This window comes from Cetorhinus maximus, chromosome 31, assembly GCF_964194155.1.
Source record: "Cetorhinus maximus chromosome 31, sCetMax3.hap1.1, whole genome shotgun sequence".
Taxonomy (NCBI): domain Eukaryota; kingdom Metazoa; phylum Chordata; class Chondrichthyes; order Lamniformes; family Cetorhinidae; genus Cetorhinus; species Cetorhinus maximus.
In genome coordinates, this window is record NC_135909.1 from 19677241 (window position 1) to 19701174 (window position 23934).

At 46.0% G+C, this 23934-nt stretch overlaps 2 protein-coding genes across 2 annotated transcripts in view; both read right to left on the reverse strand.

The window, feature by feature from the left end:
• Nucleotides 1-8939: 8939 nt before the first annotated feature.
• The window catches only part of LOC144670314 (histone H2B-like), a 1149071-nt gene continuing 1134076 nt past the window's right edge, over nucleotides 8940-23934 (reverse strand). The window contains exon 2 of the mRNA XM_078532798.1: nucleotides 8940-9732. The gene's annotated coding sequence lies outside the window, so the exon portion shown is untranslated. The remainder of the gene's footprint in view (nucleotides 9733-23934) is intronic.
• Nucleotides 9755-23578, reverse strand: LOC144670282 (histone H2B-like). The gene is made up of 2 exons (XM_078532770.1): nucleotides 23456-23578; nucleotides 9755-10174 (listed from the first exon to the last, which is right to left on the reverse strand). Exons 1-2 carry the CDS (start codon nucleotides 23576-23578, stop codon nucleotides 9815-9817), a joined length of 483 nt encoding a protein of 160 aa, XP_078388896.1. The 3' UTR covers nucleotides 9755-9814.

A 23934-nucleotide genomic window follows, 5' to 3' on the forward strand; every position in this document is an offset into this window, starting at 1 on the left:
AGGTAATAAGAAAGGCAAATGGATTTGTGGCATTTATTGCTAAAGGAATAGGGTATAAGAATAGGGAATTGTTGTGGCGACTTTACAAGGCATTGGTGAGACTGCACCTGGAGTACTATGCACTGTCTTGGTCCCCTTACTTGATGAAGGATGTATTTGCATTGGGAGCAGTTCAGAGGTGGTTCACTAGATTGATTCCAGAGATGCGGGTCTTGTCATAAGAGGAGAGATTGAGCAGTTTAGGCCTAAACTCGCTGGAGTTTAGAAGTGTGAGAGGAGACCTAATTGAGGTATATAAGATGCTAAAGGGGATAGACAAAGTAGACATGGAGCGCATGTTTCCCCTTGTGGGGCATTCTAGAACGAGAGGCAATAGTGTTAGGCTGAGGGGTGATAGATTTAAATCAGGGATGAGGAAGAATTACTATTCTCAAAGGGTTGTGAAACAGCTGAATAAATTTAAGGAGGAGATAAACAGATTTTTAATTAGTAACGGGTTGAAAGGTTATGGGGAGAGGGCGGGAAATTGGAGTTGAGGCCGAAATGAGATCAGCCATGATTGTATTGAATGGCGGGGCAGGCTCGAGGGGCTGAATTGCCTACTCCTGCTTCTTGTTCTTATGTTCTTATGAATGGTTTGAGAGGCTGTAGCCAGATTCTAGCTCTGATTGGACAGACCCTTCTCGATCCAATTCTCAACTAATCAGAGAGCCAGGTAGAAGAAACTGTAAGTTCTGACTGGCTTATATTTTCATATTTGAAAAGCCTGCCAATTTCAGATCATGTGTGGATAATTCTATTTCCAGCAATTTCTGGTACTGAATGAAACTTTGGGATTCATGCTGTACCTTCTAATTCTGTGACTTGTACATGAGAGAGGTTTGTTCTGTATCTGTCAATCTCCATTTTTTTTATGTGATGGTGGAATTAATTCTCTATCTGCTAATCTTGTACCATGTGAGACTATAGGATTCTCTCTGTATCTATCATTTGCTGAACTGCATGTGTGTGAGGGATTTATTATGTATCTGTCAGTCTCTGTTTCTGTATGCAAGTGCTGATATCAACCTGTACTGCCGAGTCTCTGCTCTGCTCTGTGGGTGTGGTCACATTCACTGTCTGTCATTGTTGTGTGTGACTGTGGGATTCATTCTGTGATCATCAGCCCTTGGGACTCAGCCAGTGTGAGAGTCAGTCTGCATCTCTCCATCTCTCATCCATTGTCAGGTTAATTCTGTAACTGACATTCATTGGAGCTGTGTTGTTATGGCCTTAATTCTGCATCTGTTAGCCTCTGGTTTGGGATGTGGATTTAGGACATATTCCATATCTGACAGACTCTGGTGCTGAATGTGACAATCAATTTAACTTTCTATCTGTCAGTCTTAATGCAAAATAATTTGTAATTGTGTATCTGTCTGTCTATGGTACTGTATGTGAGTATGGGATGAATTATGTACCTGTCAGTCATGGAACTGAATGTGATTTTGTGACCCATTCCATCTGTCTGTCCCCAGAATTACAAGTGAATGTGGAGCTCATTCGGAAGCTGCCAATATCTGGAAGTGAGTTTGAGGTCAGTTCTGCAGTCATCTGTCTTTGACTACATGTGTGCTTCATTCATTCTGTATGTAACAGTCTCTGGGCCTGTAACCAAATGTTGATTTCTCTCTGTATCTGTCAGTTGTGGGACTGTGTATGAGTGCAGGATAAATTATATGAATGTCATTCTCTGATACTATGTCAGTGTGGGATTCGATTTGCTTCAATATATCACTTGTGAAATAAAAAAGTGTTCTATTCCGTGCTTCCTTTCAGTTACCTGTAAAGTGCAATATTGTTGCATTCAATCTGTATGTGTCCAAGTCTTGTCTTGCATTTGGATTTATTATTCTTTCTGTATCAGTAGGTCCAGGGTAATTTACATGAGAGGGAGATTAATTGCAACCGTAACATCTGTGAATGTGGCACTCAGGCTTTTGCTGTCCATATCTGGAAATAATTGTGTCACTGATGTTGATTTTACTTTTTTCTTCATCTGTTAATGTCTGTGAATGAGATTTGTCTTCTGCCTGTCAGTCGGTGGCACTTTAAATGACTGCTTTTGGTCTGTGCCTTATTGTCTTTATCTGTGTGTAGTCCTGTGGGGTTTCTTTTCTACATTTTAGGGTTTGGTCCTCTGTATAAAGTGGGATTAATGCAGTGTATGTCAGTTTCTGGTGAGTGTGGACATACCTCTGTATTAGTCAATCTCTCAAACTGAATGTGAGTGTGCATTAATTCAGTTTTCATCAGCATCTGGCCCACACTGAGGGTGGGAATCATCCAATATTTGTCAGTTTCTGGTATTGTATGTGAATGTGCTGCTTCATTCTGAGTCATTGCCTTGTAAAGGGTGTGTGTGGGGGGTTTATTTCTACCTGTCACTGTGCAATACCGAATGGGATTATGAGCTTCATTCTGTATTTTTCAATCTCTACTGCTCGATGTGAATGTGTTTATTTTTGGCCGTCAGTCTCAGGTACAATAAGAGACTCTGGAATTTATTATACCTTTGCCAGTCTCTGATAGGGTATGTGACAGTGGGCTACATTCTACATCTTTTACTCAATGGCAATGCAAATGAAAGTAACTTTAATTCTGTATTTGTCAATCCCTGGATTAAATGTGTATTTGGAATTTGTTGTTCTTTTGTCTGTTTCTAGACTTTCATGTGTGTGTGGGGTTCATTCTCGATCTATGTGTCTCTGCCATTGAATGCAAGTGTGGGAGTTTTCTGTATTGGTACCTAACCTGCATCTCAGGCATGATCTACAGGCTACATTCAGTAGTTCTGTGTGAGTTGTGCAGTGGTATTAAATTTGTATCTGTGAGAACAAATTGAAGTGATAATATTCGCATCAATCTGATGCATGGTCTATTATGTAATTCCTGCAGTTTGAAAAAAACGGAATTCATACTTTAATTGTATATTCTAGTCTAACACTTCGTCAGATTTTGGAACTGGTATTTAATGTGTAGCTCACTCTACATTCTGTGGTGCTTAGTAGCAATTCATCCTGCATCTTACACTAAGGTAAATGTTGTCTGATGTAGTTAATAACTGGCCAAGGTGACTCCGTGTATTTAAATCAAATAGTGGCTGTGCTTTTGCCCTGGGATTGATGTACCTAGTCCTCAGGTGTACTGGGTTGGAGGGAAATGGAATCAACTTCCCCATCCAATGATCTTTTTTACTCTTATATTGAAAGGGCGCCTCTCAACCTTGGGGTCTATGTCGGTCTCTATATGATATATTTTGGCCTAAAGACCTGGCAGTATCTCTGGGCTTTGTGAGTGATATTGTACTTACTGTGAGTTGGAATCATCACGCTACACTTTTCCTTGTTTCGAGGAATCATCCGGTTCCTTCAATTCTTTCCGTACACACAGAAAACATAACTCCATTACCCGAAGAATAGATGAAGTAGAAGATACAAAAGTGATCAATGTATTTTAAAAATAACTTATTATAATGAACAATCAACAAAGCAAAACTAGCAGCATATCAGTGTCTGACCCCATCACGGTACTGGAGCAATCTGTTTCTGCTCATCTGCTATTTTGAGCGGTTTTACAACAATTTAATGACATTAGAAACAACCTGTCCTGTGCACTGCTCCTTGAATTAGACTATCCGATGGAGGAGTGACTTTCGCAAGAGTCAGGTTTCTATTTGCTGCTCCCTTTCAACTAACAGTGGACCTGGAAACAAGCAGGCACAGTTTTAAATGTCTCTTTCACACTTCTCACCTGGTGCCTGAAATTGATCTTCTTTGTGTAACTGGAAACATTGTTACTGTGCGGCTATTTTCCCCGCCATTCTCTGTCCAATAACAAGGGACAGTGGGAGCCGGAACTAAGCCAGGAAGCTTCATTCGGGTTTGGGGAGAGAAAGCAGCAATGATCTTCAATGGCGAGTTCTTCTCACTCTGTCCAGACACTGCTCGAGAATGGCCTCTCCCTTCTCCCCGCTCACTCCATGTTCCGGGAGCAGCTCGTGTTCCAGGGAGCCCATTAAAAACAGCCGCCGCCTCCGCCTCAGCTGCCCGGACACTCAATGCCAATCTCTGAGCATATCTGCGGACGCGGCTCCAAACCGATGCGCTGCTTTAAGCAGATGCTGTTTGTTCACTTCCCTCTGGGGCGGTGATGTCTCCGATCGCTGCTGAATTAAACCCTATTCCGCTCACTGAGTAAATGACGCTCTCGGCCATTGTTGGGGGAGGGGTTGCGCATGCGCTCTTATCCTCATTGTGACGACACCGGGGAAGGGTTTAAACTGCGCATGCGCAGAACTCCGCGGCGACAATTCAAACGCTAAAATCAATGGGAATTTTCCCCATTTCAATCTCATCACAGAGAGAACAAAATCTCCGAACCTGTGTCGCCGCGGGGGGCAAGGGGCGTTGGGTGCGAGTGGACGTGTGGCGGGGGTACACTGGTGGGTAAAGGCCGCTTTACAACATCAATTTTAACCCGAGATTCCCCCAGACAGCTTGTAAAATGCTGGAACCGTGTGTGTATGAGGATGGTGATGTTACTGAGGATGATTCCTGTTTTAGTATAGACTGTGTTTAGGTCGGAATATTACTGAGTGTTAATTATAACGAGAGCATATTTCAAAGCCCCGGGTTTGCGGAAACTCCTGACTGTGAAGCCCAGGTCTGTCCGGGTTTGTGTCTCGGTTCCATTGGTAATAAACGGGTTGAAATTGGCGGTTGCAGAAACTGGAGGAGGAGCTGAAAGATCAGGGGCTGTTCTCTCTCTGTCTGTCACTCCGGCTCTCTCCCCCCTCCCGCTCTCTGTTTAATCTTCACTCTGTCTCCTCCCCTCCCTGCTCTCAAACCGCGTTTTTCAGTCACGTCGGGGCGGGCTCTTTAAAAGAGGAACGTGAAGCAGCTCGTGTCTCATATTCTGCAGCGATCTGAGTGAAGAATCATCATGTCTGGCAGAGGGAAAGGAGGGAAAGGACTGGGGAAAGGCGGAGCAAAGCGGCACCGCAAAGTGCTTCGTGATAATATCCAGGGCATCACCAAACCAGCAATCCGCCGCCTGGCTCGCCGTGGCGGTGTCAAGCGGATCTCGGGTTTGATCTATGAGGAGACTCGCGGGGTGCTGAAGGTTTTCCTGGAGAATGTGATCAGGGATGCGGTCACCTACACTGAACACGCCAAGCGCAAGACGGTCACTGCCATGGATGTGGTGTACGCTCTGAAACGCCAGGGCCGCACTCTCTATGGATTCGGCGGCTAAACAACTCGACCCTTTCTACCAGACACACAACAAAGGCTCTTTTCAGGGCCACCCACCACCTCACAGAGAGAGCAGAGACCTGGGAACGGGAGCTGGGATGGGCTGTTATCGGGAATGTTAGTGAGTGTCTGAAACAGAAAAAAGAGGACTAACGAAGAGTGAAACGGACTACAAACGCTAACTCTTTTCTATCCACAGAAGCTGTGAGACATACGGAGGTTTCCAGCATATTCTGTTCTTAATTCAGATTTCCGGCATCCGCAGTATTTTTCATTTATTTTAGTGCCTGATTTGTTCCGGGGTTCGGGGGGATGTGCTAAGTAACTCGATTTAATCGTTGTTTATTAACCTGGATGGCACATTCTCCACTGACGCTGAAAAGCCTCTCCACTACTTCACATATTCCAAATGTTTTATTCTCGGTGACACCAGCCGTTCAATGCGTCAGTGGAGTTGAGGTTACAATCAGATCATCCATGATTACACTGAATAGGATCAGTTCGAAGGGCTGAGTGGCCTCCTCCTGCTCCGAAACTCAATGTTCCCACGTCTGTTCGTGAAGTTACGGACACGGTTTGGGAAACTGAACAGTTTCAGCTCAGCCACTCGGCGACCTGGAATTCCCGCAGTCTGAGCCGGACTCTAGCTCTGATTGGTCACCGTCTTCTTTGTCTAATTCTTAACCAGTCGCAGAGTCATGTGGATGAGGTCGAAAATTATGATTGGTTTATTTTTCTTCGAATTCGAAAAGCCCGCCAATTCCAGTGTTGGAATATACAAGATAACCTTAATTTTCAGGCAACAATTTTTAATCTCTCACTTTATGATCTGTTATATTGCACTCCCTGTCACAAAATCTTGGCGCTATTTTAGGAACAGTCTGAATTTGTCAATCTCCTTTCAGGAAATGGGATCTGTCAGGCCGGGAACAGCGGGAGAATCGAGCCGGTCCCTTTCCCCGCTCATTATCGTCATGATCTGCCCAGAAAGAGGGCAATGGGAAGGGGTCTGAAGCCCCCAGCACCGGTTCCATTTTATTACCCACTCCAGACCTCGAAGCGAGCGGCGATTTTAAGGTTTGGTTGTGCTGGAGGGAGCAATAGACAGTCCTTCAATTTTTGCCTGCGAAATCCAGCACTGACTGTACACAGTTCACACAACAGACTGGTGTTTCTGTCCAAAAATGTGGAGGTTCACCAGGATGATGCCGGGTTTAAAAATTGTCGGAATAGGTTAAATGAACAGGAATTTCATTCGGGTTAGGAAATAATGATTTGCAGTGAAAATTTTTAATTTTAAAAATGGAAGAACAAAGTCTTCTGATGTCGAGGCGGTAAACAGCTGGAAATAAAGGCGGAATTTTTCAAATGAGCGATTAAAAACAACTCGACCAATGGAGACCTGAGTTGCCAGGGATTAGTTCATTGGTTAGATTTTGGATAAAACTGCCTGGGCGTAAGGCTGCAGCCAATTACTGTTCGGGGCGGTTCCTCACAGAGTTTAAAAAGGCGAGTTGCAGTGCAGTTTGTCTTAATAGTTCTTGCAGCTGACATTGTGGTGAATCGGTTCAGAAAATGGCCAGGACCAAGCAGACAGCGCGCAAATCGACCGGAGGGAAAGCTCCCCGCAAACAGCTGGCTACCAAAGCGGCCCGGAAGAGCGCTCCAGCAACAGGCGGCGTGAAGAAGCCTCATCGCTACAGACCCGGCACTGTGGCTCTGAGGGAGATCCGCCGCTACCAGAAATCCACCGAGCTGCTGATCCGCAAACTGCCCTTCCAGCGCCTGGTGCGAGAGATCGCTCAGGACTTCAAGACAGACCTGCGCTTCCAGAGCTCGGCCGTCATGGCCCTGCAGGAGGCCAGCGAGGCTTACCTGGTGGGGCTCTTTGAGGACACCAACCTGTGCGCCATCCACGCCAAGCGAGTCACCATCATGCCCAAAGACATCCAGCTGGCCCGCCGCATCCGCGGGGAACGCGCCTAAAACCCGGATTCAGCACCAAGTACAACAACGGCTCTTTTAAGAGCCACTAAATCGACACATGAAAGAGCTGCGATCTCCTGTTTACAAATCCAGCACTTAGACATTGCTTAGATACATTTCACTAAGTTGCAACAGTTTATTTTTTGTTCTCTACAAACCTATTTTGTGGGATTGACAATCACAGACGATGCAGTTGTAAATTGTAGCGCAGATGGTGTCTTAATTTCAACAGAAAATTGGGACTGCGGTCACCTTAGTGCTCTAGGATACTTACAATAAATGGCGACGCTGATAATCTATTAAATACTGCGAGCAGACAACAATCCCGGGCAAAGGGTGAGCTGCGGGTTACAAGTCAGTGCCCAATAAAGGCAACGCCCTGAGCAACAAACGTGTATCCCTCCGGTGCACATATATACCATAGAATATCAAAGAATTTGCATAGCACAGGAGGCCATTCATTCCTTTCGTGTCTGCCTTTGCTCTCCAAATGAGTGTTATGACCTAAAGCTTCCCCCCGCCCCCAGGTCTGGCAGCATCTGTGTGGGGACAGAGTTACCGTCCCGAATCGGCATTACGCTTCATCAGAGCCAGAATGAAATGAGTTCACACAGTGAGCAGCCCTTTCAATGATCCTGTGAGTGGCTCTGAAAAGAGCCTTTGGGTTATTAGATTAAGGAATGGCCGCTTCACTTGGTCTTCGAGGCCGCAGCGGCGCTGGTTTTCTTGGGCAGCAGCACGGCCTGGATATTAGGCAGCACCCCGCCCTGAGCGATGGTCACCCCTCCCAGCAGCTTGTTGAGCTCCTCGTCGTTGCGGACGGCCAGCTGCAGGTGTCTGGGGATGATGCGGGTCTTCTTGTTGTCCCGGGCCGCGTTACCGGCCAGCTCGAGGATTTCAGCCGTCAGATACTCGAGCACAGCAGCCAGATAGACCGGGGCTCCGGCACCCACACGCTCAGCATAGTTGCCCTTTCTCAGGAGCCTGTGAACACGGCCCACCGGGAATTGCAGTCCAGCCCGGGAGGAGCGAGATCTGGCCTTGGAGCGAGCTTTACCGCCGGTCTTTCCTCTTCCAGACATTTCACAATCTCACAAATACTTTCACAAAGAATGAGGAAATGCGCTCGCATTCGCTTCTCTTATAGCTTCGGGAGGAATGGTGCTGCGGGCATTGCTGATTGGTCACTTTGTTGCTGCATCTCATAATGTTGTTCACATCACCAATCAGATATCTACTGAACTCACCAATCCGGAGACTCTACGGATTAGGGCGGAAAATTACGGCGCCAAATTTTGAGATTCCAACTGATTTTTCTTTCAAATTTTAAAAGCCCGCCAAATTTGTAAAAAAAAAGCCAAAAAAAAAACGGACGAACATAGTACTAATTGGATAAAAGCAAAATACTGGTGATCCTGGAAATCTGAAACAAAAATACCTGGAAAAATTCATCTGCGGCGAGGAACAAAGTTGACGTTTCGAGTACTAATTGGAAATGGTTATTCAGTATTTAGTATTCGAATGTTATATTCACTTCATCTCTCTCTCTCTCTCTTTCCCTGGACTACATTTTTTTGTATATTTCAGTTTTTGATTTTCTGTCTGGGTTTATGTGTATCTGAAAACAAGTCGAAAATAACGGCGCAAACTTATGGAATGTTTGTTTTTTATTCGACATCGAAATTACCTCCGATATATTTATAAAACAAGAAATACATTTCATATAGAAAATCCAGTTAATAGTGAACACGGTCTGACGACAAAGTTTTACAAATGTCCTTCCCTGATGGGACTATTTCACATTTTATCCTAAATTCCAGATCCGCTTTAAGAATCCGGCATCAATTCGAGATAATCTCGATCCGTCATGAAACCTACTAAGCAGCCGGCTGAAAGTGCCATTTACATCGTTCTGCTGATAGACGGTATATTGTAGATATTTGTGACAGCCAAAATTGAACATACTTGGAGTAAATTTGCCAGTGTTTAGACTGAAGGTTGCTACACAACCGGTGCTTACAGGAAATGAACTGATCGATTATGGAGGCCAAACTTGAACCAAATTGGAAACTGAATCATTTACGTTCTATTCGCTCTCTCTCCAAAACCAGGGAAAGGGGTCGAATATGACGCGTCTTAAAACAAAGCGCAGAGGGTGAGCGGCAAGTCATTAATTTATGGGGCATCATTAACGAGACCCAACAATTGAACGAGAATTAAATCTACATTCACGTGAGGGAGAGGTCGAGTGTGTTCAGTTCTGCCGAAGGGTCATAAAGACTCGAAACGTTAACTGATTTCTTCTCCACCGATGCTGACAGACCTGCTGAGTTTTTCCAGGTAATTCTGTTTTTGTTTTAAAACTACATTACCGAGAATCTCTGATTGAAACGTGATCAAAATAACAATTTCACAATTCGAAATGCTTCATAGCTAAAACATAAATTTAGAAGTAATGTAATGATATAGCTTTTTCAGAGAGATTGTGGGTGGCTCTTAAAAGAGCCGTTGTGTTTTGAATCAGTTCTGGGGTTTTACTTGGAGCTGGTGTACTTGGTCACCGCCTTTGTCCCTTCCGACACGGCGTGCTTGGCCAGTTCCCCGGGCAGCAGCAGGCGCACGGCGGTCTGGATCTCCCGGGAGCTGATGGTGCTGCGCTTGTTGTAATGGGCCAGGCGCGAAGCCTCACCCGCGATGCGCTCGAAAATATCGCTCACGAACGAGTTCATGATGCTCATGGCCTTGGAGGAGATGCCGGTGTCGGGGTGAACCTGCTTCATCACTTTGTAGATGTAGATGGCATAACTCTCCTTCCTCGACTTTCGCCGCTTCTTGCCGCCCTTCGCTACCGGTTTCTTTAAGGCTTTCTTGGCTCCCTTCTTGGGAGCTGGTTTCTTAACATTTCAAACTCTTTCGAGTTATCAACAGTCACAGATTGCAACTCTTTCGAGTACAATCACAGTTCTTGGTTTCCGGGAGTGGGACACGAACCCACAACCCTCTGATTCAAAGGCGAGGGTGCTATGAACTGAGCCACAGCTGACACCTCCTTGGGAGCTGGTTTCTTTTTTTTTGTAAAAATATACTTTATTCATAAAAAATCTTCAATCACATTCAAAACCATTTCAAAAACAACATTACAAGGGTACAATCCAGGTTAAACTTTTACAAAATGTATCAGCAGGTGCATCAGTACAAACAATATTACAATCATTTACAGCCTTTCATTTTGATCTGTACAGCCCGAGGGGCTCTAAACAGTTCCCAGTCTCTCGGTGCGCTGTGGTAGAAAGGTCTTAGACAGCGACCCTTCCCCATTGCGCCTTTGTGGCAGCTGCCCCAAGCTTTAGTGCGTCCCTCAGCACGTAGTCCTGGACTTCGGATTGTGCCAGTCCGCAACAATCGGTCGGGGACAACTCTTTGTGCTGGAAGACCAACAAGTTTCGGGCAGACCAAAGTGCGTCTTTCACCGAGTTGATGATCCTCCAGCTGCAGTCGATGTTTGTCTCGGTGTGTGTCCCTGGGAACAGCCCGTAGAGCACAGAGTCCTGTGTCACAGAACTGCTCGGGATGAACCTCGACAGCAACCACTGCATCTCTCTCCAGACTTTCTTTGCAAAGGCACAATCCACAAGGAGGTGAACAACGGTCTCTTCCCCACCACAGCCACCTCGAGGGCATCGTGCAGAGGGGGTGAGACTCCTGGCGTGTAGGAAGGATCTGACGGGGAGGGCCTTTCTCACCACCAGCCAAGCTACGTCTTGGTGCTTGTTGGAAAGTTCTGGCGATGAGGCATTCTGCCAAATGACTTTGACAGTCTGCTCGGGGAACCATCCCACAGGGTCCACCCTCTCCTTATCCCTCAGGGCCTCTAGGACGTTACGTGCTGACCACTGCCTGATGGACTTGTGGTCAAAGGTGTTTTTCTGCATAAATTTTTCCACCAGGGACAGGTGGTACGGCACGGTCCAACTACTTGGAGCGTTCCGCGGCAGCGTGGCCAGACCCATCCTTCGCAACACCGGGGACAGGTAGAACCTCAGCACGTAGTGACACTTGGTGTTTGCGTACTGAGGGTCTACGCACCGCTTGATGCAGCCACACACAAAGGTGGCCATCAGTATGAGGGCGATGTTGGGCACGTTTTTTCCCCCTTTATCTAGAGGCTTGTACATCGCGTCCCTGCAGACACGATCCATTTTCGACCTCCAGATAAAGCGGAAGATGGCTCGAGTGATCGCCATCGCGCAGGAGTGTGGAATGGGCCAGACCTGCGCCACGTACAGCAACAGCGAGAGTACCTCACACCTGATGACCAGGTTCTTACCCGCAATGGAGAGGGAGCGTCGCTCCCACATGCCCAGTTTCCTTTTCACCATAGCCACTCGCTCCTTCCAGTTTCTAACGCATGCCCCGGTCCCTCCGAACCATATCCCCAGCACCTTCAGGCCGTCAGCCCTGACAGTGAAGGGGACAAAGGATCGGTCAGCCCAGTTCCCAAAGAACATGGCCTCGCTCTTCCCACGATTTACCTTGGCTCCCGAGGCCAGTTCGAACTGGTCGCAGACGTGCATCAGTCTGCGCACCGACAGCGGATCCGAGCAGAAGACGGCGACGTCGTCCATGTACAGGGAGGCTTTTACCTGAGTGCCTCCACTGCCTGGGATCGTCACTCCTCTTATGCCCGGATCCTTCCTGATGGACTCGGCAAAGGGTTCTATGCAGCACACGAAAAGGACAGGCGAGAGAGGACAGCCCTGCCTGACTCCAGATTTAATCGGAAAGCTATCTGTTTCCCACCCATTGATTGAGACTGCGCTACTGATGTTAGTGTAGAGCAGTTGGATCCAATTTCGAATTCCCTCCCCAAACCCCATTTTGGAGAGCACATCCCCCATGTAGGTGTGCGATATTCTGTCAAAGGCCTTCTCCTGATCCAAGCTGATGAGGCAGGTATCCACACCCCTGTCCTGTACATAGGCAATCGTATCCCTGAGCAGCGCCAGGCTGTCAGAGATCTTCCTGCCTGGCACAGAGCAGGTCTGGTCAGGGTGAATCACCAATTCCAGAGCGTATTTGACCCGGTTGGCGATGACCTTGGACAGAATCTTATAGTCCACATTCAACAGTGAAATGGGTCGCCAATTTCTAATTTCCTCCCTTTCCCCCTTGTGCTTGTAGATGAGGGTGATGATGCCTTTCCTCATGGATTCTGACATGCTGCCGGCCAGGAGCATACTCTCGTACACTTCTAGCAGGTCTGGGCCGATCAAGTCCCACAGAGCCGAATACAACTCCGCCGGCAGGCCGTCGCTTCCGGGGGTTTTACTCTTCTCGAAGGACTCGAGGGCCTTAGTCAGTTCGTCAGGAGTTAGCGGTTTGTCTAGGCTCTCCCGCGTACTGTGGTCTAAGACCTCCGTGATAGAGGACAGGAAGGACTGGGAGGCCGTGCTGTCCGTGGGCTTCACGTCATACAGACCGGCATAAAAGGATTTGCTGATCCTCAGAATGTCGGACCGTGATGACTTTACTGAGCCGTCTTCTTCCTTCAGGCTGCTGATCACAGAGCGCTCTCTGTGTACCTTTTGGAAGAAGAAACGTGAGCACGTCTCATCCTGCTCCACGGAGCGGACTCTGGAACGGAAGATGATCTTGGAGGCCTCCGAGGCAAAGTGCGAGGCTTGCTGGCCCTTCACCTCTTGGAGCTCCTCCTTGACATCGACCCCCATCGACTGCAGCCGGAGCAGGTTCTGCATCTTTTCCTGGAGTCGGGACATTTCCCTCTGTTCCTTTCTAGCTTTCTGGGTGCCTTTGCGGATGAAAAACCTCTTGATGCTTCCCTTGGTCACTTCCCACCAGTGTGTCAGGGACTCAAAGAGGGGTTTCACGGTTCTCCAACCTTTGTAATCCCTCTTGAGCTCCTCAATGTTCTCTGGGGTCAGCAGTTGCACATTTAGCTTCCATGCCCCCCTGCCCACCCTCAGGTCTTCCTCCAAGTGGCAGTCCGCCAGTAGGAGGCAGTGGTCAGAGAAGAACACCGGCTTGACGTCGGTGGATCTGACTGTGAATGCACGGGACACAAACAGGAAGTCTATCCTGGAACGAATGGACCCGTCTGGCCGCGACCAGGTGTATCTACGCTGCGCTCCGTCTGCAGGGTTGCTGAAGACGTCGTGCAGCTTGGCATCCTTAACTGTTTCCATCAGGGATCTGGACGTAGCGTCCAATCTGCTTCCGGCCCTGCCGGATCGTCCAGCCGCATCGATGATGCAGTTGAAGTCACCGCCCAGAATGACCGGCCTGGAGGTCGCCAGCAGCAGTGGGAGCTGCTGAAAAACCTCCAGCCGCTCAGCCCCTTGTGCCGGGCCGTACACGTTAATTAACCGGAGTGGAGCGTTCTTGTACATTACGTCTGCTACCAGGAGTCGCCCGCCCACCACCTCCTTGACCTCGGAGACGGTGAAGTTGCCTCCCCGCAGCAGAATACCCAGGCCGGAGGAACGAGAGTCGTTTCCGCCCGACCAGATCAATGGCCCGTGGGACCACCATCGTGACCATTGCCTGTAGGAGCTGAGGTGCGGTATCGCACACTCCTGCAGAAACAACAGGTCAGCTTTGACCTTGGCTAGGTAGTCCAAGGTCGCAACACATCGCGTAGTAGATTTAATGCTACGCACATTTATGGATACAATCTTTAAACCCATATTAAAGCATTTATTCTCCTACCAAACCCACTGTCTCTGAGAGTCCCAGACCTTTAGTCTGCTCCTTCATACCCGTAGTGAGCTCAAATTCCTTCACTTTGGATGGGCTGAGGTAGATCTCCTTGGCCGTGTTCTGCTCCAGTGGCATCTGGAGGTTCACGTAGTGAGCGGATTTTGAGATGACCTTTGCTGGAGAAGCTTCTCCAAAACTCACCCCCTCTGGGGGGTTGCTGTTCCCAGCTTCCTGGAGCTGGGGTGCGATGATTGCCTCACTGCTCCCAGATTCCAGGGGCTGTGGTGCACTGGCCTCCTCAGGTTGCAGGCCAAGTTGGGGTGCGCTGGTCTCCTTGTTGTCTCCAATTTTCTGGAGCTCGGGTGTCTCGTCCTCCAACGCCCTGGAGCTTTGCCGCCTCTTCTGTCGGTGCCGCTCTGGCACTTCCTCATCCGAAGAGCTGCTGCCCTTGTCATCCGTGTCGGATGGGAGACGCCTCTTGCCGCTTCTCTGGGAAACGCCTTTGCTTCTTCTTCGCTCCCTCTTACTTTTCTTGTTCTTCACCGTCCGCCACTCCCCCTGCTGCTTTTCCACTGCTGCCTCCTCCTCCATTGATTCGCTGTCCTGAGGACTGGAAGGTTCAGGGGGTAGTGCTGTTGATTGGCTCTCTGTTGCCTCAATCTCTTTCTCCACCTTGTCTCTCTCTGTGTCCTCCTTTGTCCCGTTGAGCTCCCTGGGGGCCTTGGTGGTTGGAGTGACACGGAACATTTCTTCTGCTTCCCCGTGGTCGGCTTTGGCTGCCTGTGCGTAAGTACGGCAGCGTTTGGGGCAGGTCCTGTAGAGGTGACTTGCCTCGCCACACAGGTTGCAGCACTTGGCCTGTTTGCAGTCTTTTGTCTGGTGCCCTTCCTGTTTGCAGATCTTGCAGAGGGAGGCGCTGCAGTTGGCCGCCACATGGCCAGCCTTGCCGCATGAGCGACAATGCTTGGGTTGCCCAGCGTAGACCAGGTAGCCACGGTTTCCCCCGATTGCGAAACTGGAAGGAGGGTGGAAAATGGCTCCCTTACCATCGGTCTTTAGCGTGACCTTAAACAGGCGTTTGCCTGTCCAGATCCCCAAGTCGTCTCGAATCTCGGTGCCGCTCCCCACCTTATCGAAGTACCTGGTGAGGAAGGTGACCACGTCGGCGACAGGGACGAAGGGGTTGTACACATGCACCATCACCTCACGTTCCCGTTGCAACGGCAGAGAAAAGTGCGGCTCCGCCGTCAGGATCTTCATCTCCGGCAGGTCTCTCTTCTCCTCGAACACCCTCAGGAGCCGGACGCAGTCTGCCACTCGCTTGAAAGTCACGTCGAAATAACCACCTTTGCGGGAGTCGTGCAGGGTGAAGATCTCCGTAGCTTGGAAGCCGCACGCCTTCAACAGGATCCTTCTTCTCATCAACCATCGTCACTTTCAAACACAGAATAAAACAAACCCCTTCCGAGCGCCAATTAAATAGACAGTCTGACAGACCTATGCTAATGAGGAATGGGGAAACAATGATTCTGATTGGACATTTAAAAAAATACAACAGCCACTTATTTTGTACTTTTCTCTGATTGCATATTTAAAGACACCAATCAAATTTCGACTTCTCCACCAATCATTATCCCTTTTACTACAATCAGGAAATAAATTTTATCAGGATTCTCTCCAGTCCCAGTTTGTGAAGATACACCGGGAATTGTCGTCTGGTTGTTCGTGCGAGGGGCCCTTCTCCACAGAGGGACTGAACGGAAAAGCGGGATTCCTCCTGGAACTCTTGTAACGTGTGCGAATTACTCACTGGGATATTGTGTGAGTATGTGTGTGTGAGTGGTAGTGGGTTGAGGCTGTGGTACGTCGTGAGAGTGTAGAATTTATTCTGTACCTGTCTTTGGGAGTGTTTAAAACTCATTGTGCGTCTGTCAGTTCAGGATGAATGTGAGTGAGCGGGGGATCCATTCTCAATTTGGGAATATATGCAATTTTGGATGAACTCCGTATCTGTCACCTGCGGCTTAAATATGAGTGCAGGATTTATTCTGTACCTGTCAGTTTATTGAACTACAAATGAGATTCACACCGTGTTTCTCAGTCTCTGACACTGTAGATCAGTGTAGCATTGATTGTATATCTTTCAGCCTGTGCTACTATCCGAGTGTGCACTTTTCATTCACTTTCAGAGCCTGGGACTGTGTTTGAATGTGAGATTAGTGCTGATCCGCAAGGTGAGTGTGGAATTCAGTCTGTATCTGTCAGTTTCTGGTATTGAATGGGAATGTGAGTCATTGTCAATATCTGGGAGTCTTTTGAACATATTCTGCATCTGTTTGTCTTCAGTGCTGAATGTGAGATTACTTCAGTCAGTCAGTGATACTGTATGTGACTGTGGGATTAATTCTGTCAGTGATACTGTCTGTGAGAGTGGGATTAATTCAGTCATTCAGTGGTGCTGTGTGAGAGAGTGGGATTAATTCAGTCATTCGGTGGTGCTGTCTGTGAGAGTGGGATTAATTCAGTCATTCGGTGATGCTATATGTGAGAGTGGGATTAATTCAGTCACTCGGTGGTGCTGTATGTGAGAGTGGGATTAATTCAGTCATTCGGTGGTGCTGTGTGTGAGAGTGGGATTAATTCTTTCAGTCGGTGGTACTAAAATAGATATGAACATACGAACCAGGAGCAGGAGTAGGCCCCTCAGCAGCTCGAGCCTGTTCCGCCATTCAATAAGATCATGGCCGAGGGATAGGCAGTGGCAGATATTTAAAGGGATATTTCAGAATACACAAAATACATGCATTCCAATCAGAAGCAACAATTCCAAAGGGAGGTTATGTAGATGTTTAAATAAGAAATGAGTTAGTCCTATCGAATGAGCATTTCAGGAATTGAAAATGCAAAATAGGGAGATGGCGGATGAACTAAACAGGTATCGTGCTTCAGTCTTCACCATAGATTACACAAGTAATACCCTGGAAAAAGCTGTAAATCAGGAAATGGAAGAGAGGGAGGAACTCGTGGAAAATTACAATCACCATGGAAGTGGTATTGAGAAAATTGTTGGGGCGTCGGGCTGTGAAATCCCCAGGTCTGGATGGATTTCACCCCAAATTCTTGAAAGAAGTGGCTAGTGAGATTGTTGGTGCGTTTGTTTTAATTTTCAAAATTCCCCAGATATGGGGAAGGTTCAATTAGATTGGAAAATAGCGAACGTAACTCCTTCATTCAAAAAGGGAGGGAGACAGAAATTAGAAAGCTAAAGGCCAGTTAGCCGAACATCTGTCATAGGCAAAATGTTGCAAGCTATTATTAAAGATAGCAGGGCACTTAGAAAAATTCAAGGCAATCTGGCAGAGTCAACATGGCTTTGTGATAGGAAAATCATATTTCACCAATTTATTGGAGTTCTTTGATGGAGTCACATGTGCAGTGGATAAAGGGGAACCGGTGGATGCACTGTACTTAGATTTCCAGATGGCATTTGCTAAAGCTCCACATCAAAGGTAATTGTGGAAAATAAAAAGACCACAGTGTAGGGGCTAACATATTGGCATGGATGGAAGATTGGTGAGCTGATAAGAAGCAGAGAGTTGACATAAATGGGTCCTTTTTTGGTTGGCAGGATATGGTGAGTAGTGTGCCAGAGGGATCAGTGTCATTGAGTTAACTAGCACAGAAACAGGCTCTTCAGCCCATCTTGCCCGTGCCGGCCATCAAATCATTGCTGGGCCCTCAACTTTTTATAATGTATATAAATGACTCGATGAAGGGACTGAAGGAATGGTTACTAAATTTAATGATGGCACAACGATAGGTAGAAAGTAAATTGTGAAGAGGACTTAAAGAGGCTACAAAGGGACATAGAATGTTTGAGTGGGCAAAGCTCTGGCAAATGGAGTATAACGTGGGGAAATGTGAAATTGTTCATTTTGGCAGGAAGAATAAAAATGAAGCTCCTTATCTAAATGGTGAGATATTGCAGAGCTCTGCGATTCAGAGGGATTTGGGTGTGCTAGAGCATAAATCACAAAAGGTTAGAATGCATGTACAGTAGTTAATTAGGAGAACTAACAGAATGTTAACATTTATTGTGAGGGGAATTGATTTCAAAAAGAGGGAGGTTCTACATCAGTTATACAGGGCACTGGTGAGACCACATCTGGAGTCCTGTGTACAGTATTGGTCTCTTTATTTAAAGGAAACATTTAAATGTGTTCTAAGCAGTTCAGGGAATATTTATTAGACTAAAACCAGGAATGGGCCGGTTGTCTTATGAAGAAAGATTAGACGGGTTAGCCTATCTTTGTGACTGGAATTTAGAAGAGTAAGAGGGGATTAGATTGAAACCTTTAAGACCCTGAAGAGTCTTAACAGGTTGAATGTGGAGATGATGTTTCCTCTTGTGGGAGAAGCTAGAACTAGGGGGTCATTGTTTAAAAATAAGGGGTCACACATTTAAGACATTGATGAGGAGCATTTATTTCTCTGAGCGCAGTGATTCTTGGAACTCTCTTCCTCAAAAGGCAGTGGACGCAGTCTTTGAATATTTTAACGGTAGAGCTGTATGGATTGTCAGTTATCAAGGGGGTGAAAGGCTATCGGGGGCAGACAGGAATGTGGGGGTGAGGTTCACTTTAGCTCACTTTGCTTTCATGCCCTCATTTAAGTTGAAAATACTCGTCATGGATGCACTCATTTCTCCATCCAAAATGAGTGTAAAATTCAATCATATTATGAACGCTGTTACCTAGAGGTACCTTCACTATGAGGCTCTTATTTAATCCTGTCTCGTTACTCAATACCAGGTCTTGAATACCCTGCTCTCTGGTTGGCTCCAGAATGTGCTGTTTTAAGAAAGAATCCCAAAAACACTCTATGAACTCCTCATCTACGTTACGTTTGTCCATCTGATTTTCCCAGTGGATATGTAGATTGAAATCCCCCATCATTATTGCTGTACCTGTCTGACAAGCTCCCATGATCTCTTCTTTTATACTCTGTTCTACCGTGCAGGTAAATAGTCACCCGTCCCACAAGTGACTTCTTGCCTTTGTCATTTCACGTCTCAACCCAAACCTTAATCATCCTGGATTTCTGAATTTAGGTCATCCCTCTCTAATGTGCTAATACCATCATTAATTAACAGAGCCACCCCTACACCTTTTCCTGACATATTTCATTCCTAAGTATCACGTACCCTTCAATATTCAGGTCCCAAACTATGTCACCCTGTAGCCGTGCCTCTCTGATGGCTATCAGATCATTCTTATTTATTTATATTATCAGTTAATTTGTTACGTTTCAAATGCTACATGTGTTTAGATACAGAGCCTTTAGTTTTGTCCTTTTATTATTTCTGTAGCTACAAGGCTTATCTGCTGATTTACTCTTAGATTTATGCTATTTCACCCTTCCTGTCATGGTCTGTTTACCACTTCTCATATTAATACCTTTCTTTCTTGCCTTGTGTCTACTTTTTGAAAATGTGATCCTTTCCACTATTCAGTTTTAAACCCTCTCTACTTCCCTAGTTATGCAGCTTGTGAGGACACCAGCCCCAGCACAGTTCAGGTGTAGACCACAACGGTACAGAAAAATCTGAAAGAACACCCAAAACTGGTGCCAGTGGCCCATAAACTGGAACCCACTTCTCCCACACCAGTCTTTGAGGCTTGCATTCATTTCTCTAATCTTATTTGTCCTATACCAGTTTGAACATGGCTCAGGTAATAATCCTTTGAGGTTCTGCTGCTTAATTTTGTGCCTAGCTCCTCATACTGACTATGCAGAGCCTCCTTCCTCATCCTGCCCATGTTGTTGATCCCTACATGGACCATGATCACTGGATCCTCCGCCTCCCACTGCAAGTTGCTTTCCAGCCCTGAACGGATGTCCCAAACCCTGGCACCAGTCAGGAAACAGAGCCGTCTGGACTCTCGCTCTTTGCTACAGAGAACAGTGCCATTCCCACTCAATATACTGCCCCATACTACCACTACATTCCTTTTAATGTTCCCCCAACTTGAATGGCTTCCTGTACCACGGTGCCATGGTCAGTTTGCTCATCTAATCTGCAGCCACTGCCCTCATCCAAACAAGCTGGGAGAACATCAAACCTATTGGACCATTGCAGAGGCTCACACTCCTGCCCTCTGGGTCCCATTACCTGCCTCATTCGCAGTCACACCCTCCTGTCGCTGACCATATCCGAAGACCCTACTCTAAGATGTGTGACTGCCTCCTGATATAAAGCATCAAGGAAACTTCCCCTCTCGCTGATGTGTCACAGAGTCTGCAGCTCAATGAATCTGAGTTGAATTTCCTCCAGCCGCGAACATTTACTGTAGACATTTCGTCTGGATCACAATGTTATCCAGGAGTTCTCACATGCTGCAGCTTGGACACGTCACCTATCATGCCATCCTTAATGTGTTTTAAATAATTACTTATTTATGTTATTCAGTTATTTATGTTACTTTCTTATATACTTTATTTTCTATACCACAAATTTGTGTACTATTTTAAACCTTAGGGATAGAATCAACCTTACACACTTACTGGATATTCAGCAAACAGCTAGCTCCTTTCCCTGTATTAGAGCAAGAACCAATTCCTATGGGGTGAGAAGGATAGAAGAAGGGAACAATTACCTGTTTTCCTTCCCCACCCTTCACCGAGCTCCAATCTCACCGAGCTCCAATCTCACCGAGCTCCAATCTCACCGAGCTCCAATCTCACCGAGCTCCAATCTCACCGAGCTCCAATCTCACCGAGCTCCAATCTCACCGAGCTCCAATCTCACCGAGCTCCAAGTCTTCACTCAGTTAGCTCAGCTGCACTCAGTTTGCCTTGGCTGCACTAAAGAACCCTGAATTTATAGTAAGCTGAACTGGGGCAACAGTAACCAGATTGAACCAGTTAGCTAATTAACTAATCAACTCCTACAGCTGAGAATGAGTTTACTCTGTCTGAACTGAAAGAAAGAATTTAGCCTGTTTACACAGCACTTTCCAGTTACTCCTAATTAGAGACTAGATTAGATTTTAAGGGCAAAATTTAAGAACAAAATTAACACTTACATCTCCCCCCTCACCAAACTCAAGTCTTTAGCCAGCTTGATCAGCTGCATTCTGTTTGGTACTGTATGTATGAGTGAGATTAGTTCTGCCTATCTGTGGTACGGCAGATGAGAGTGAGATTAATTCTGTCCGGTGGTGGTACTGTATGTGAAAGCAGGATTCATTCTGTCAGTCTTTGATACCACATGTGAATGTGGGGTTAATTCTGACAGTCTGTGGTAATGTTCTTGAGAGTGGGATTAATTCTGTAAATCAGTAGCATGTTTGTGAGAGTTGGTTTAATTCTGCCAGGTGGCAATACTATATGTGAGAATAAGATTGATTTTGTCTCTGTCAAGCTCCTGGACTCTGTCCGAGTGTTAGATTCATTCTGCAACTCTCAATTCCTGATGCTGTGCACGATTGTGGGATTCATTTGTCTCTATCAAACCTAAGTTCTGAACGTGTGTTCATGAATGTTTTGTGTGTGTGTAAGTTTGTGGTACCGTGTGAATTTCAGATTCTTTCTCCATCTCTACATCTCTGGGACTGTTTGAGGTTCATTCTGTACCTATCAGTCAGTTCCACTGTGTGAGACATGCGATTCATTCTGCAGTTGTCTATCTCTGGCACTGTCAGTGAGTGTGTGATTTATTCTGTTACTGTGTATCTCTGGTGCTGTGAGTGCCTTGGACTTCATTCTGTATGTGTCAGTGCCTGGAAACGTGTTGGATTTGTTGGGGACTTCCCAGTGTCCAGTTCTTTATGAATGTGGAGTTTATTCTGTTGCTCTCAATCTTTGATGAAAAGAGTTAAAATAAGTCAAAAGATGAAGAAGTTATACTGCATGAGAAAAGGGGTGCTGATTGGTTGGCAAGTTGACTCCAATTGTTCGAGGTGTTGTCATGAAGAATTCACCAGGGGACTATTGCCCTGCATGTTTTTGTTTAATTCAACATAGGCACAATGCCTGGACATGTTCCTTTTGCCAATAGATAAAAGGGCCCTGCGCATGATTATATGTAGCACTTAGCATCTGTAAGTGAGTCACATTGTGAAGAATAAGGAATTTCAGTTACTTAGTTGGTGAAGTAGTGGCCATTTTCCTCAGAGGAGTGAAGGTTGAGAGGACAGGATAGAGGTATTCAAAATTATGATGAGTCTGGACACAACAGATTGAGAAAAACTGTGCCAACTACTGGATGGGTCAAAGACCAGAGGGCACAAATTTAAGGTAATTGACAGAAGCGATGGATACTTTTTGGAGAAACTTTTTCATGCAGTGAGTGGTTAAGATCTCAGAAGTGGGTCCTGACACTGCTAGAGGCAGATGTAATCAAGGTAGACAGGAGAGAATTGGATTATTATCTGAAAAGGAAGAATGTGCAGGGTTGTGGACAGAAGGTGGGGAATGACACTAGATGTATCACTCATTTGAAGCCTGATGTAGACGCAAAGGGCTGAACCTCAATGTGTGCTGTGACAGTAATACTGTGTGTGTGTGCATGTGCGTGCAAGTTTAGGTGTGCTTAATTATGTTGATTATCCTTCTGTCAAATTCTGGTGCTGCAGGTGAATATGGAATTTGTTATGTTTCTGTCAGGAGTGCTGCTGGGTCTGAATGTGGGATTACTTAGATTATGTTAATATAGTTCAGTAGTCCTGTATGCAAATCTGAGAATCAGTCTGTAAGTAGCATCCTTTAATTGTGAATTTGTGATTATTTCTGGCTTTCCTTGGTACCATATGTGTGTGTCAGATTGATTGGTGTCATTCAGGCTCAGGTATTGTGAGTGAGTGTAGTAACAGACTGCATTTGGCAGTGTCTGGTAATGGACATGTGCTCAATAATGATTCTGAATCTGTCAGTCTCTGCTGCTCTGTGACAGTGTGGGATTCATTACATAACCTTCAGTTTCATGGACTGTTTACCAATCTAGATTCATTCCATGTTGAAATGTCAGTACAGGAATAAGCAATTGATGTTGTTGGTTTAATGGAATATTTGCAAGTTTGGCCTCAAATGAAATCCCATTTTGTGTAATTCTTGTATGTGAAACTCCATTGTTATGCAAGTGTAACTCAGTTTATACTAATCAAATTAACGCTGTGTCATTCAATCTGTTTCTGAGTGAGAATTTTAAACTTGGCTGTTGAGCTCAATTTGCAATGATGGAATTAATACAACATCTATCAGTCTGATACAGTGTGGATTTTTCGGATTGCTCTGCGATTTGTATCTCAATTTGTACTAATCATTTTGATACAGTATCCCTTAGTTTAATAATTTGGGTGAGTTTCAAACTAGAATCTGAGTTTGTATCTTTCAGTTTTATCTGGTAATAATGTAATTGCAGCTAAGACTGATTCCCTGATCAATGCTGCCACCATCACCTCCACTTTTTCCTTCTCGATCTTTTTCTGAAAACCATATTTGTAAATATTCAGCACCCAGTCCTCCCTCTTTTTAAACCACGTTTCCTTCATTGCCACTACATCATATTCCCACATTGCCATTTGTCCTTCAAGCTCATCAACCTCATTTATCACACTGTGTGTTTACATACATGCATTGTAAACTGGTCTTTGCATTCCTCATAGTGCTTCTTAATCTGCCTCTATCTAATATGGCATCGCTTCCTTCTCCAGTATTATCCATCACTCTCCCTCCTGTCTGTCCTTAGTTCTTTCTGGTACTTCTGTAAGATGGTGACCAACCTCTGCCAATTTAGATTAAATCTTCACCAACCAGCCTAGTGAACCATAAACTAAAATTGGACTTGGTGCCTGTGCTTGCAAAGTACAATGGATCAGAACCACAACAAGTTAACCTCTTGGCCACCTCTGCTCCCTGTGAGTGACACTGTACTTAC

Coding starts and splice junctions, on each gene's coding strand:
- LOC144670282 (XM_078532770.1), bottom strand. CDS start 23,578: ATGGCAATGTGGGAATATGATGTAGTGGCAATGAAGGAAACGTGGTTT. Junction 10,175..23,455: donor TCGAGAAGGAAAAAGTGGAG/GTGATGGTGGCA, acceptor TGAAATGTTAAG/AAACCAGCTCCCAAGAAGGG.